The 15,649-nt window shown below is 50.7% G+C and overlaps 1 protein-coding gene across 1 annotated transcript in view; it reads right to left on the bottom strand.

Moving 5' to 3' along the window:
- Positions 1-6,036: 6,036 nt before the first annotated feature.
- The window catches only part of il4i1 (interleukin 4 induced 1), a gene marked incomplete at both ends in the record, with an annotated part of 29,792 nt that continues 20,179 nt past the window's right edge, over positions 6,037-15,649 (bottom strand). The window contains 5 exons of the mRNA XM_084312046.1: positions 6,037-6,513; positions 6,759-7,080; positions 10,017-10,153; positions 11,040-11,108; positions 13,745-13,946. Of these exons, the coding sequence (XP_084168172.1) occupies positions 6,037-6,513; positions 6,759-7,080; positions 10,017-10,153; positions 11,040-11,108; positions 13,745-13,946 (1,207 nt within the window). The remainder of the gene's footprint in view (positions 6,514-6,758; positions 7,081-10,016; positions 10,154-11,039; positions 11,109-13,744; positions 13,947-15,649) is intronic.

Raw genomic sequence — 15,649 nt, 5'->3', positions numbered from 1 at the left:
GAGAGGTGGAGGTGATGGAGGAGGAGGAGGTCAGAGAGGTGGAGGTGATGGAGGAGGAGGTCAGAGAGGTAGAGGTGATGGAGGAGGAGGTCAGAGAGGTAGAGGTGATGGAGGAGGAGGTCAGAGAGGTAGAGGTGATGGAGGAGGAGGTCAGAGAGGTAGAGGTGATGGAGGAGGAGGAGGTCAGAGAGGTAGAGGTGATGGAGGAGGAGGTCAGAGAGGTGGAGGTGATGGAGGAGGAGGTCAGAGAGGTAGAGGTGATGGAGGAGGAGGAGGTCAGAGAGGTAGAGGTGATGGAGGAGGTCAGAGAGGTAGAGGTGATGGAGGAGGAGGTCAGAGAGGTAGAGGTGATGGAGGAGGTCAGAGAGGTAGAGGTGATGGAGGAGGAGGTCAGAGAGGTAGAGGTGATGGAGGAGGAGGAGGTCAGAGAGGTAGAGGTGATGGAGGAGGAGGAGGTCAGAGAGGTGGAGGTGATGGAGGAGGTCAGAGAGGTAGAGGTGATGGAGGAGGAGGTCAGAGAGGTAGAGGTGATGGAGGAGGAGGTCAGAGAGGTAGAGGTGATGGAGGAGGTCAGAGAGGTAGAGGTGATGGAGGAGGAGGTCAGAGAGGTAGAGGTGATGGAGGAGGAGGTCAGAGAGGTAGAGGTGATGGAGGAGGTCAGAGAGGTAGAGGTGATGGAGGAGGAGGTCAGAGAGGTAGAGGTGATGGAGGAGGAGGAGGTCAGAGAGGTAGAGGTGATGGAGGAGGAGGAGGTCAGAGAGGTGGAGGTGATGGAGGAGGAGGTCAGAGAGGTGGAGGTGATGGAGGAGGAGGTCAGAGAGGTAGAGGTGATGGAGGAGGAGGAGGTCAGAGAGGTGGAGGTGATGGAGGAGGAGGTCAGAGAGGTAGAGGTGATGGAGGAGGAGGTCAGAGAGGTAGAGGTGATGGAGGAGGAGGTCAGAGAGGTAGAGGTGATGGAGGAGGAGGAGGTCAGAGAGGTGGAGGTGATGGAGGAGGAGGTCAGAGAGGTAGAGGTGATGGAGGAGGAGGTCAGAGAGGTAGAGGTGATGGAGGAGGAGGTCAGAGAGGTAGAGGTGATGGAGGAGGAGGAGGTCAGAGAGGTAGAGGTGATGGAGGAGGAGGTCAGAGAGGTAGAGGTGATGGAGGAGGAGGTCAGAGAGGTAGAGGTGATGGAGGAGGAGGTCAGAGAGGTAGAGGTGATGGAGGAGGAGGTCAGAGAGGTGGAGGTGGTGGAGGAGGAGGTCAGAGAGGTAGAGGTGATGGAGGAGGAGGAGGTCAGAGAGGTAGAGGTGATGGAGGAGGAGGTCAGAGAGGTAGAGGTGATGGAGGAGGAGGTCAGAGAGGTGGAGGTGATGGAGGAGGAGGAGGTCAGAGAGGTAGAGGTGATGGAGGAGGAGGTCAGAGAGGTAGAGGTGATGGAGGAGGAGGTCAGAGAGGTGGAGGTGATGGAGGAGGAGGAGGTCAGAGAGGTAGAGGTGATGGAGGAGGAGGAGGTCAGAGAGGTGGAGGTGATGGAGGAGGAGGTCAGAGAGGTGGAGGTGATGGAGGAGGAGGAGGTCAGAGAGGTAGAGGTGGTGGAGGAGGAGGTCAGAGAGGTAGAGGTGATGGAGGAGGAGGAGGTCAGAGAGGTGGAGGTGATGGAGGAGGAGGAGGTCAGAGAGGTGGAGGTGATGGAGGAGGAGGAGGTCAGAGAGGTAGAGGTGATGGAGGAGGAGGTCAGAGAGGTAGAGGTGATGGAGGAGGAGGAGGGCAGAGAGGTAGAGGTGATGGAGGAGGAGGTCAGAGAGGTGGAGGTGATGGAGGAGGAGGTCAGAGAGGTGGAGGTGATGGAGGAGGAGGTCAGAGAGGTAGAGGTGATGGAGGAGGAGGTCAGAGAGGTAGAGGTGATGGAGGAGGAGGTCAGAGAGGTAGAGGTGATGGAGGAGGAGGTCAGAGAGGTAGAGGTGATGGAGGAGGAGGTCAGAGAGGTAGAGGTGATGGAGGAGGAGGTCAGAGAGGTAGAGGTGATGGAGGAGGAGGTCAGAGAGGTAGAGGTGATGGAGGAGGAGGTCAGAGAGGTAGAGGTGATGGAGGAGGAGGAGGTCAGAGAGGTAGAGGTGATGGAGGAGGTCAGAGAGGTAGAGGTGATGGAGGAGGAGGAGGTCAGAGAGGTGGAGGTGATGGAGGAGGAGGTCAGAGAGGTAGAGGTGATGGAGGAGGAGGTCAGAGAGGTAGAGGTGATGGAGGAGGAGGTCAGAGAGGTAGAGGTGATGGAGGAGGAGGTCAGAGAGGTAGAGGTGATGGAGGAGGAGGTCAGAGAGGTAGAGGTGATGGAGGAGGAGGTCAGAGAGGTAGAGGTGATGGAGGAGGAGGTCAGAGAGGTAGAGGTGATGGAGGAGGAGGTCAGAGAGGTGGAGGTGATGGAGGAGGAGGTCAGAGAGGTAGAGGTGATGGAGGAGGAGGTCAGAGAGGTAGAGGTGGAGGAGGAGGAGGTCAGAGAGGTAGAGGTGATGGAGGAGGAGGTCAGAGAGGTAGAGGTGATGGAGGAGGAGGTCAGAGAGGTAGAGGTGATGGAGGAGGAGGTCAGAGAGGTAGAGGTGGAGGAGGAGGAGGTCAGAGAGGTAGAGGTGATGGAGGAGGAGGTCAGAGAGGTAGAGGTGATGGAGGAGGAGGTCAGAGAGGTAGAGGTGATGGAGGAGGTCAGAGAGGTGGAGGTGATGGAGGAGGAGGTCAGAGAGGTAGAGGTGATGGAGGAGGAGGTCAGAGAGGTAGAGGTGATGGAGGAGGAGGTCAGAGAGGTAGAGGTGATGGTGGAGGAGGAGGTCAGAGAGGTAGAGGTGATGGAGGAGGAGGTCAGAGAGGTGGAGGTGATGGAGGAGGAGGTCAGAGAGGTAGAGGTGATGGAGGAGGAGGTCAGAGAGGTAGAGGTGGAGGAGGAGGAGGTCAGAGAGGTAGAGGTGATGGAGGAGGAGGTCAGAGAGGTAGAGGTGATGGAGGAGGAGGTCAGAGAGGTAGAGGTGGAGGAGGAGGAGGTCAGAGAGGTGGAGGTGATGGAGGAGGAGGTCAGAGAGGTAGGAGGTGATGGAGGAGGAGGTCAGAGAGGTAGAGGTGATGGAGGAGGAGGTCAGAGAGGTGAGGTGAGGAGGAGGAGGTCAGAGAGGTAGAGGTGATGGAGGAGGAGGTCAGAGAGGTGGAGGTGATGGAGGAGGAGGTCAGAGAGGTAGAGGTGATGGAGGAGGAGGTCAGGAGAGGTAGAGGTGATGGAGGAGGAGGTCAGAGAGGTAGAGGTGATGGAGGAGGAGGTCAGAGAGGTAGAGGTGATGGAGGAGGAGGTCAGAGAGGTAGAGGTGATGGAGGAGGAGGTCAGAGAGGTAGAGGTGATGGAGGAGGAGGAGGTCAGAGAGGTAGAGGTGATGGAGGAGGAGGAGGTCAGAGAGGTAGAGGTGATGGAGGAGGTCAGAGAGGTGGAGGTGATGGAGGAGGAGGTCAGAGAGGTGGAGGTGATGGAGGAGGAGGAGGTCAGAGAGGTAGAGGTGATGGAGGAGGAGGGTCAGAGAGGTAGAGGTGATGGAGGAGGAGGTCAGAGAGGTAGAGGTGATGGAGGAGGAGGTCAGAGAGGTGGAGGTGATGGAGGAGGAGGAGGTCAGAGAGGTAGAGGTGATGGAGGAGGAGGTCAGAGAGGTAGAGGTGATGGAGGAGGTCAGAGAGGTAGAGGTGATGGAGGAGGAGGTCAGAGAGGTGATGGAGGAGGAGGAGGTCAGAGAGGTAGAGGTGATGGAGGAGGTCAGAGAGGTAGAGGTGATGGAGGAGGAGGTCAGAGAGGTAGAGGTGATGGAGGAGGAGGTCAGAGAGGTAGAGGTGATGGAGGAGGAGGTCAGAGAGGTAGAGGTGATGGAGGAGGAGGTCAGAGAGGTAGAGGTGATGGAGGAGGAGGAGGTCAGAGAGGTAGAGGTGATGGAGGAGGTCAGAGAGGTAGAGGTGATGGAGGAGGAGGTCAGAGAGGTAGAGGTGATGGAGGAGGAGGTCAGAGAGGTAGAGGTGATGGAGGAGGTCAGAGAGGTAGAGGTGATGGAGGAGGAGGAGGTCAGAGAGGTAGAGGTGATGGAGGAGGAGGTCAGAGAGGTAGAGGTGATGGAGGAGGAGGAGGTCAGAGAGGTAGAGGTGATGGAGGAGGAGGTCAGAGAGGTGATGGAGGAGGAGGAGGTCAGAGAGGTAGAGGTGATGGAGGAGGAGGTCAGAGAGGTAGAGGTGATGGAGGAGGAGGTCAGAGAGGTAGAGGTGATGGAGGAGGAGGTCAGAGAGGTAGAGGTAATGGAGGAGGAGGTCAGAGAGGTAGAGGTGATGGAGGAGGAGGTCAGAGAGGTAGAGGTGATGGAGGAGGAGGTCAGGGAGGTAGAGGTGATGGAGGAGGAGGTCAGAGAGGTAGAGGTGATGGAGGAGGAGGTCAGAGAGGTAGAGGTGATGGAGGAGGTCAGAGAGGTAGAGGTGATGGAGGAGGAGGAGGTCAGAGAGGTAGAGGTGATGGAGGAGGAGGTCAGAGAGGTAGAGGTGATGGAGGAGGAGGTCAGAGAGGTAGAGGTGATGGAGGAGGAGGTCAGAGAGGTGGAGGTGATGGAGGAGGAGGTCAGAGAGGTAGAGGTGATGGAGGAGGAGGTCAGAGAGGTAGAGGTGATGGAGGAGGAGGTCAGAGAGGTAGAGGTGATGGAGGAGGAGGTCAGAGAGGTAGAGGTGATGGAGGAGGAGGTCAGAGAGGTGGAGGTGATGGAGGAGGAGGTCAGAGAGGTAGAGGTGATGGAGGAGGAGGTCAGAGAGGTAGAGGTGATGGAGGAGGAGGTCAGAGAGGTGGAGGTGATGGAGGAGGAGGAGGTCAGAGAGGTGGAGGTGATGGAGGAGGAGGAGGTCAGAGAGGTAGAGGTGATGGAGGAGGAGGAGGTCAGAGAGGTAGAGGTGATGGAGGAGGAGGAGGTCAGAGAGGTAGAGGTGATGGAGGAGGAGGAGGTCAGAGAGGTGGAGGTGATGGAGGAGGTCAGAGAGGTAGAGGTGATGGAGGAGGAGGTCAGAGAGGTGGAGGTGATGGAGGAGGAGGAGGTCAGAGAGGTGGAGGTGATGGAGGAGGAGGAGGTCAGAGAGGTAGAGGTGATGGAGGAGGAGGAGGTCAGAGAGGTAGAGGTGATGGAGGAGGAGGAGGTCAGAGAGGTAGAGGTGATGGAGGAGGAGGAGGTCAGAGAGGTGGAGGTGATGGAGGAGGTCAGAGAGGTAGAGGTGATGGAGGAGGAGGTCAGAGAGGTAGAGGTGATGGAGGAGGAGGTCAGAGAGGTAGAGGTGATGGAGGAGGAGGTCAGAGAGGTGGAGGTGATGGAGGAGGAGGTCAGAGAGGTGATGGAGGAGGAGGTCAGAGAGGTAGAGGTGATGGAGGAGGAGGTCAGAGAGGTGATGGAGGAGGAGGTCAGAGAGGTGGAGGTGATGGAGGAGGAGGTCAGAGAGGTGGAGGTGATGGAGGAGGAGGTCAGAGAGGTAGAGGTGATGGAGGAGGAGGTCAGAGAGGTAGAGGTGATGGAGGAGGAGGTCAGAGAGGTAGAGGTGATGGAGGAGGAGGAGGTCAGAGAGGTGGAGGTGATGGAGGAGGAGGAGGTCAGAGAGGTGGAGGTGATGGAGGAGGAGGTCAGAGAGGTAGAGGTGATGGAGGAGGAGGTCAGAGAGGTGGAGGTGATGGAGGAGGAGGTCAGAGAGGTAGAGGTGGTGGAGGAGGAGGTCAGAGAGGTAGAGGTGATGGAGGAGGAGGTCAGAGAGGTGGAGGTGATGGAGGAGGAGGTCAGAGAGGTAGAGGTGATGGAGGAGGAGGTCAGAGGTGATGGAGGAGGGGGGGGGGGGCAGGTTGAATGTGGTGAGCAGTATTTCTAAAAGGTCTTTACATAATCTTTCTGACTTTCTCTGATGCACACAAACACACTCGCACGCAAAATAAACACACAGACAGTTTAGCAGAATATATGTAGAGAACACATGTTTGTAACCATTTTGAACCGACTACACTTTAAAAAAAAAAAAAAGACGTCTTTAACCCGCAAGGCGGTTGATGTTCCGCGCCGCCCGCAGCGCCGACTTCATGGCGGTCTCGATCCAGCCGTGCGGCGTGGCCGTGTGCTCGCCGGCGAAGTGCACCCGGCCCTCGCTGCGGAACAGCTCCGCCGCGTAGTCCCCCTGCTGGTAGGGGGTGTAGAGCGCGAAGGCGCCCAGGCTGTACGGGTCCAGGCCCCACTTCTTCACCAGCCCCCCCGTGCACAGGGGCCTGACCGCCTCGCCGTGCATCTTCACCAGGTCCTCCAGCACCAGGGCCATCAGCTCGTCCTCGCCCACGCCCTGGAAGAGGGTGGAGTCGTCGGAGCACGTGTACGACGCCAGCAGGGCGCCGCCCGCCGCGCCGGGGAAGCCGTGGCTGGGGTAGTAGACGAAGCGCGAGGGGCGGTCCGTGATGCTCTTGCCCCCTCGGATGCCCTCCTTCTCCCAGAAGCGCTCGCCGAAGCTGAGGACCACCTCGTAGATCGATAGATAGAATAGTTGATTGATTTAGAATGGAATAACACGCATATACCAGATGAACAGGGATACATATCACCATTTACCAATAGGATTGAAATAAACACAATAAAGCGATATATATATTGCAGACGGCTTACAATCAAATTGTTCAACTGTGCAATACCAATAATACACACATTAATATTCCATTTTTATAAACGATAAAAGAATTAAAAAGGAATAACGCATTCCTATGCCACCTTGGTGCAGCTGGCGTAGTGCACCGAGCGCAGGGCCTCCATCTTGTGGGCGGACAGGGGCGGCTGGAAGTCCACGAAGAGGGCGGCCTTGGCCGTGGCCGTCACCAGGGCGTAGTCCACCGTCAGGTTGGCCAGGGAGCCGGAGCCGCCGCCCCCCCCCCGGGCCTCCTGGTAGGACACGGTCACCTTGCTGCCGCCGGCGCTGCCCCCCGACTGGTGGATGACCTTGACCTTGGAGTTGAGCAGGATGGTGGTGGTGGCGTTCAGCAGCTTGTGGACGGCCCGGGGCAGGTGGTCGAAGCCGCCCGTCACCTCGTAGTACCTGGAGCGGAGAGAAGGTAACACCTGTAACCTCTGGGGCGTGTGACAGTGATGGGGTCTCTCTGGGCGTGTGACAGTGATGGGGTCTCTCTGGGCGTGTGACAGTGATGGGGTCTCTCTGCGGCGAGGCCTGGAGCGGAGAGAAGGTAACACCTGTGACCTCTGGGCGTGTGACAGTGATGGGGTCTCTCTGGGCGAGGCCTGGAGCGGAGAGAAGGTAACACCTGTGACCTCTGGGCGTGTGACAGTGATGGGGTCTCTCTGGGCGTGTGACAGTGATGGGGTCTCTCTGGGCGAGGCCTGGAGCGGACAGAAGGTAACACCTGTGACCTCTGGGCGTGTGACAGTGATGGGGTCTCTCTGGGGCGTGTGACAGTGATGTGGTCTCTCTGGGCGTGTGACAGTGATGGGGTCTCTCTGGGCGTGTGACAGTGATGGGGTCTCTCTGGGCGTGTGACAGTGATGGGGTCTCTCTGGGCGTGTGACAGTGATGGGGTCTCTCTGCGGCGAGGCCTGGAGCGGACAGAAGGTAACACCTGTGACCTCTGGGGCGTGTGACAGTGATGGGGTCTCTCTGGGCGTGTGACAGTGATGGGGTCTCTCTGTGGCGAGGCCTGGAGCGGAGAGAAGGTAACACCTGTAACCTCTGGGGCGTGTGACAGTGATGGGGTCTCTCTGGGCGTGTGACAGTGATGGGGTCTCTCTGGGCGTGTGACAGTGATGGAGTCTCTCTGGGCGTGTGACAGTGATGGGGTCTCTCTGGGCGTGTGACAGTGATGGGGTCTCTCTGGGCGTGTGACAGTGATGGGGTCTCTCTGCGGCGAGGCCGGTATCCTCACTAATATATGAAGTGTGTGTTTGTGCGGCCCGTGCGTACAACATAGTAGGGCTGTACCGCATGTCATTTTCTAATGACTGAAGTATTCGAACGAAGCTTCGAATGTCTGTCGTCATATTTTATGACATAATCCAAAAAAAAATATATATATATATATATTATTTTCTTTATATAAATATCCTCAAACTAAATCCTCAATTTGAATAAAGTGATTAATCTGATTAAATGAGTCTTTTCTTTTAGGAAATCAACTTTCTTTAATGAATATAACTCAGTCAGTTTCGTCAACATAAATAATCCAATCAGGGCACGGTTGGTACGAAAGTGATGGTGACGTCTCGATGGAGCGCCGAGCGCCAAGCGGATGCAGACAGGCTACAATAAATGTTTTATTTTTAGTCACGAGTCATATACTATAATAGTATAATATTATAATATTAGTGTAGCCTAATATTTATCTGCAACTGTGAAGAAATTGGTTTAAACAGAATGAATAGACACATAAAACTATATATCATTTTCTTTTAATAAAAAATATCGAATGTTGAGATAGAATTTGAATGTCAACATTATGAACGAAGCTTCGAACTATTCGGTACAGCCCTACAACATGAATGAATGGCGTTTATTTTTCGGTCTTGTTTACAGACAAATCAAACACACCTGTGTGGACTTACAAAAAAAATAAAAAATAAATCAACCTCACACACAAAATCCAAAATCAACGACCGAAAAAAAGGAATTGAAATTGAAAGAAAAACAAATGTTTGATGTTTTACTCAAAACTGGTAGGTTTCTGTATCTTGGAAGACAGCTTACAGTAGGTGTGTGTTGAGCAGAGTGTTGACTTTAGTCTAAATGTCCACAGGGTATATACTGTACTGTATGTAATGTATACTCAGTGTTGACATGGTGTAGTCTAAATGTCCATAGGTATACAGTACGTATACTTTACATTACATTTACATTTAGTCATTTAGCTGACGCTTTTATCCAAAGCGACTTACAAGTTCTGTACGACAAGACGGCAAGAAGGGTACAACAACTCTATCAGCTGAGTAACAATGTTTATCAAAGTGTTGCGTGCTACAGTGTAGGTTAGTTTATTAGGAGGTAGGCGGGAGCGGTTCCCTTTGCCGCACGGTATGCCAGGTCGAGGGCCTTGAAGCGGATACGTGCAGCAATGGGGAGCCAGTGCAGGTCCCTGAGAAGTGGGGTGACATGGGCCGACTTCGGTAGGTTTGAGATCAGGCGGGCCGCTGCGTTCTGAATGAGTTGAAGAGGCTTGGTGGCAGTGGCCGGGAAGCCAGCTAGCAGTGCGTTGCAGTAGTCGAGGCGGGAGATGACTGTTGATTGGACGAGGAGTTGGGTGGCTTCTTTTGTCAGGAAGGGGCGGATCCTTCTGACGTTGCTCGGGAGGAATCTGCAGGTTCTGGTTGTCGCTGCGATGTGAGCAGAGAAGTTCAACTGGTCGTCGAGGACAACACCAAGGTTCTTGGGGGTCGGGGACGCGGTCACAGCTGCATTCTCGACTGTGATGGAGAGGTCGGTCAGGGGGGAGGATTTGGCCGGCAGGTGGAGCAATTCTGTTTTGCTTAGGTTCAGTTTGAGGTGGTTGGTCGTCATCCAGGCGGAGATGTCGGACAGACAGGCCGAGATCCGCTCAGAGACGTGGATATCTGAGGGAGGGAAGGAGAGGAAGAGTTGAGTATCATCGGCATAACAATGATATGAGAAGCCATGAGACGTGATAATGTTACCCAGTGATTTAGTGTAGAGGGAGAAGAGAAGGGGTCCTAGGACCGAGCCCTGGGGGACACCCGTCCGGAGGGGGCGGGTGGCCGACAGAGTCCCTCTCCATGACACTTGGTAGGAGCGGTCGTTGAGGTATGATGACAACCATGTCAGCGCAGATCCAGCCACTCCCATTCCTGCGAGGGCCGCGAGGAGGATCTGATGGTTGACTGTGTCTAAGGCACATACTCAGTGTTGACATGGTGTAGTCTAAATGTCCATAGGTATACAGTGCGTATACTTACTCAGTGTTGACATGGTGTAGTCTAAATGTCGTTACAGGGTATATACAGTATATTCCTTACTCTGTGTTGTCATTGATGTCCGTCTGTATGTACAGCATCTCTGTGAGCGACGTGTAGAAGAGGCTGTTTTCGTTCAGCACGTCCCCGATCATCCTCAAGGCCCCGCGGCTGAGGTTTCCCTCCTTCACCAGATATTCCTGCCGACGGCAACGAGGGTGGAAGGGTTAACGGAGCGGCACATTGCATTCCCTGAAGAAGAACACCCTGAAGACTCTAACAGGAGCACTCATTCAAGGGTACTACGCACCTCATGGCACCAAAGCACCTCAAAGACGCTACAAACAAGGCTACAAACATCACAAAACAAACTGGTCAGACTACTGCTTGACCTGAACCCCTAGAACCCACCTCACCCCTGCCCACTTTGACCACCTAGGATGGCTTAGAGTAGACGACAGAGTACAGCAACTTGCAATGGGCCTGGTCTACAAGATACACTACACCACCAAGGTACCCATGTACATGTCAAAATACTTCCCAAAGGTCAGTGAATACCACGATCACAACACCAGAGGGAGCTCCACAAATCATGTAAAACCCAGATTCGGCTCAAACAAGGGACTAAACACGTTTCGTAAATTATGCCACAACAATGTGGAACGCCCTGCCCACAGCCGTAAAGGAATGTGAATCACTACCCACCTTCAAAACCGCTCTCAAAGAGCACCTACGGGAGGCTGCAATTCGAAACTGGCCCCGGTAAATGTCCAAACCCCCACTCCCCCGCCCACCCAACCCCCTCCAATGTACAGTTTCTTTTAGGATCTCTGTACTGTATACCTGTATGTCATAAATGTCATGATATATATCTGTATATCTGTATGTCATAAATGTCACTATGAATTGAAAATGGGGGACCCTGATGTAAACAAGGTGAAAGTCTTTCTCTGGTCTGCATCCCCTTAACAATTGTGTGTATTGAGCCGTACTGTATTGTACCCATTCTGCAGTCTGTTAATAAAGTATTCAATCAATCAATCAATGCCATCGTGAAACGTCTCAGTGAGGACAACAGATGGTTACCTTCACAGAGTAGGAGTCGTATTTCTCCAACATGGCGCTGCAGCCGCTCCTCCTCAGGTCCTCCCTCACCTGCCACCAGGGGGCACACCGGTACATCATCATATCACGTTCACGTTCTTTATTTATTAAATACACAACGATACAGGTAATGACATGCCACATGCATCACTGTGCCACAATGCATCACTGAGCACAGGGTGACCATCTTCCTGGACTTTGACTTTTAAAACAACACTGTTCAATATTACACTTACTGTAGACTTCTGTATATTTTTACTGTATATTTTATACTAGAATGTATATACATAACACACGAAATGTGAATGCCGGTCCGTACTCTATTATTATGCAATGAGGTATGAGTTGTAGTGCAAATCTCTTTACCAATAGATATAAATATAAAGTGTGTTAAAGTGGGTGCTACAGTGAGTTGCTTATTTAAAGTGAGTGTGTGCATTTGTCAATCAAGTTGTACTCGTTATCCTTACTTGTCTTATTGTTGTGATTTTATATGCCTTTTTTATTGCTTATCTCTGTATGTTTTGCTTATCTCTGTATGTTTTGCTTATCTCTGTATGTACCTCAGTCGCCTTTCGAGTTTAACTGTAGAAGCAGACGGAGCTCATGGTTGTGGCCAAGCAGTCACTGCTCCGGAAGGTTGGAGATCTCCTCCTAGAAGTGAACGGCTGCTCAATCCACCCTTCCCCAGAAGTCCGCAACCTGGGGCGTCATACTGGACTCCACCCTCTCCTTTCATTCCCATATAAAATCAATAACTAAATCAGCTTTTTTCCATTTCGGGAACATTTCCAGACTCCGGCCATCTCTCCCCGACTCTCTCCTTCTCGTAGGGCTACCCAGTGATGCCCTGAACAGGCTGCAGTATGTCCAGAATTCTGCTGCCAGGGTTCTCACCCACACCAAGTCCTGGCACCACATCACCCCCACCCTCATCCACCTCCATTGGCTTCCAGTCAAGTCCTGCATCAATTTTAAGATCCTCCTCATCACCTATAAAGCCCTTCACTCCCTGCCCCCTGGTACCTAGCTGACCTCCTCCATCCCTACATCCCTTCACTCCCTGGCCCCCCGGTACCTAGTGGACCTCCTCCATCCCTACATCCCGCCCCGGAGGCTGCGGTCCTCTGACTCCGGTCTCCTCTCCATCCCCACCACCAACATGCGGACTGTTGGTCCCAGAGCCTTCTCTGTGGCCGCACCCACCCTCTGGAACTCACTCCCTCCAAACATCCGTAGTGCTCAGATGTATGTACAGAGTTGTAGTATAATAAATAAAGACAGTATGACTACTACTGGCCAGCAGCGTAACTAGTAGGATATGTACAGATTAGGGATGTCCGATATTATCGGCCTACCGATATTATCGGCCGATATCGGCATTAAAATGTGATATCGGAAAATATCGGTATCGGTTTTCAATTTTTTAAATTTTTTTTACATTTCTATAACCTTTATTTACCCAGGCAAGCAAGTAAGAACAAATTCTGATTTTATTTATTGTCAAAAGTATGCATAATGTTGTGTTAATTCCACAACAAGATATATGTAATGTTAATTACCTGACAGGGGGGGGGACCCTGCATATATCGGTATCGGAAATTAAGAGTTGGACAATATCGGTATATTGGTATCGGTAAAAAAGCCAATATCGAGCATCCCTAGTACAGATGTATTTTTTGTTGTTACAGAGAGTTAGGTTCACACAAGGTCCTTGAAGTGCTTAGTGCTTGATTTTTGAAAAAAAAGGTCAAGGCCTGGAATTCCTTGAAAACAGACCATTTTTTAACAAGGTGCTTAAAAGGTCCTTGAAATTCAAAACAACCATTTGCATTGAAAGTTTTGTTCATCCATGATCAAATAGTTCTGGATCAAGAAATAGAATTTTTTCCATTTAAAGTTTAACTAATTGTCGGAAAACATTTTAATAATTTTTTATAAACTGGTCAACACGGCTCAAAGCGGCTTTAGCTGCCTGATGCACCTGCACTGTGATCACAGCATCAGGCCCCCAAAGCCGTAAATAAAGCTGTGTTGTTTATTAGCAACGCCGAGCTTTCAAACCCTAGCGTTTGTCGGTCTGTCCGAAACCCTCGTGCAACTGTGAGTACCTTTGAAACGTCTCTGCGATACTTGTACGAGAAGCGCTTTGATAGAGATAAGCGAGACAGACTTAATTGTAGGAATTTTACACGGTGGGATAAGGGACTGTGTGTTCACTCGCTGCATCACAGTCACGAAGGGGGCCAGTGGGAACCCTGGTTAAGTACCGAAAGAAGGTCCCATATACAGGTGCAGCTCAATAAATTAGAATATCGTGGAAAAGTTATTTTATTTCAGTAATTCAATTCAAAAAGCGAAACTCTCGTAGATTATAGATTCATTACACACAAAGTGAATACATTCAAGCCTTTATTTGTTTTAATTTGGATGATTATGTCTTACAGCTCACGAAAGCCCAAAATTCTGTATCACCAATAAAAAAATAAAAATGGATGTATTTTTCTTTTGTATATAGAAATGTCGGCCTTCTGAAAAGTATGTTCATGTATGTTCACTCAGTACTTGGTTGGGGCTCCTTTTTGCACAAATGACTGCATCAATACAGCGAAATATGTTGACTTTTCCACGATATTCTAATGTATTGAGCTGCACCTGCATCATGTATAGCAGGTATTTCTCCCCACCTTCCACAGAGCCTGGCTGAAGAGCTGTGCGGCTGACATGCCTCCCTCCCCGGCTGCCAGCGAGTAGTTGAGGAGGTCGGGGTTGCTCTTCACCGCCGAGGTCTTCCTCAGCAAGCCGTTCACCAGGTAGTAGGTGTTCTGGTCGTCCTGGAGGAAGGGGTTCAGCGAGATGTCCAACTGAGACACGAAGGAGAGGAGGATCCTGTGGAGCCAACATGTCTTGTGATCATTGTGTTAAATGTACAGTACCCTAACGACCCTCCAATGTACAGTTTATTCCCCCTCAAATGTATATATTATCGGTATAAACTCTGTCTCTTAAACAGTACTGTATATTTGTATATCTATCTTGTATGTCATAAATGTCTGGATGAAACAGTGCTGTCTATCTGTATGTCATATTATGATGAATTGAAAATGGGGGACCCTGATGTAAACAAGACGAAAGTCTTTCTCTGGTCTGCATCCCCTTAACAATTGTGTGTATTGAGCCGTACTGTATTGTACCCATTCTGCAATCTGTTAATAAAGTTTTCAATCAATCAATCAATCAATCAATCAATTTGATCTTTAGTGTTACAGATTTCCCCATTCAAAACTACCACAGTGATCCTTCTCATTTTATAGTCGGTGGTCTCTGCATATTGATGCACGGTGCAGAGTTGCAATTCAACTGAATTTATATGGAATGGGGGATGTTTTAACTAAAACATGCCACAAGACCTAGTATTTTAGTATAGTATAAAGTATACATTTAAATAAAAAAAAATGTAGATTTCACGCAGTTATCGATAATTATCGATAAGTGGTCTCAGCCTTAATATTTCCCATGTATTAATGGACTTTGTCACCAAAACTGAAGTTCTACGGCTCACGCCGGTGTCCGTGACGGCGGATTTACTGCTTGAGTGTGATGTGAGTCTGCATTTTCACACATGAAGACCTTCAGGTCAAAGGTCAGATCCACACAGTGACAGATGGCCACCTGGTGGCCCGCTTTAGGAACTGCAACCAGCAGCTACAGCACAGGAATACACTTGTTGGTACAGTGGGTCCCCAGTGCCAGCTGTCAGTCTGAAGGACAGAGACCGTACTGGAAGGGGTGGTGTTGCAATAGAGCAGTCGTCTGGCAATTCGGAGGTTCCCGGTTCGATTCCCGCTCCTCCCGGGCAGCGTGTCGATGTGTCCTTGAGCAAGACACTTAACCCCTAATTGCTCCCGATGAGCAGGTCGGCACTTTGCATGGTCGCCTCCGCCGTCGGTGTGTGAACGTGTGAGTGAACGGGTAAAATGTGAGGAACAAATTGTAAAGCGCTTTGGATAAAAGCTGCTGTATAAAAAAGCAGCCATTTACCATTGGACATGGATTTCATCGTATCATCATTTTACTTTTTTTAAATTCTTTATAATGGCCTCTAAAAAAAAGAGAATGACTTTGCTGCAATATATTCATTACTTTGTGTGCAATCAGATTCGTTTTTTGTACAGTTCATTTTATATTGAAGTGAAAATAATCGCTGCTACTTTGACTCTCTTTACTTTGACTCTGAGTGCAATATATCCATTCTTGAGTTCTCAAATAAACATCTTGGACTGAGAAACGTGTATTTCTGTCTGATTATTGACACATGAAGCAAGCAGCATTCTAAAGGTCCCATCGTTTATTTTGTTTTGTTATTATTTGATCAGAAAGTGCATAACACTTTTCTCCCCTAGTCAAAATGTATTTACATTTTTTATTATTAATATTCAATTATTTACTTATTAGCAGCCTATAATAACACCTGCTCTCCTCTGTGTCTGTAGTTCACTAGAGGTCTGCTCTGTGTCTGTAGTTCACTAGAGGTCTGCTCTCCTCTGTGTCTGTAGTTCACTAGAGGTCTCCTCTGTGTCTGTAGTTTACTA

Source organism: Notolepis coatsorum (genome assembly GCF_963971535.1).
Source record: "Notolepis coatsorum genome assembly, chromosome: 1".
Taxonomy (NCBI): domain Eukaryota; kingdom Metazoa; phylum Chordata; class Actinopteri; order Aulopiformes; family Paralepididae; genus Notolepis; species Notolepis coatsorum.
This window is presented reverse-complemented; position numbering and strand designations above follow the sequence as displayed.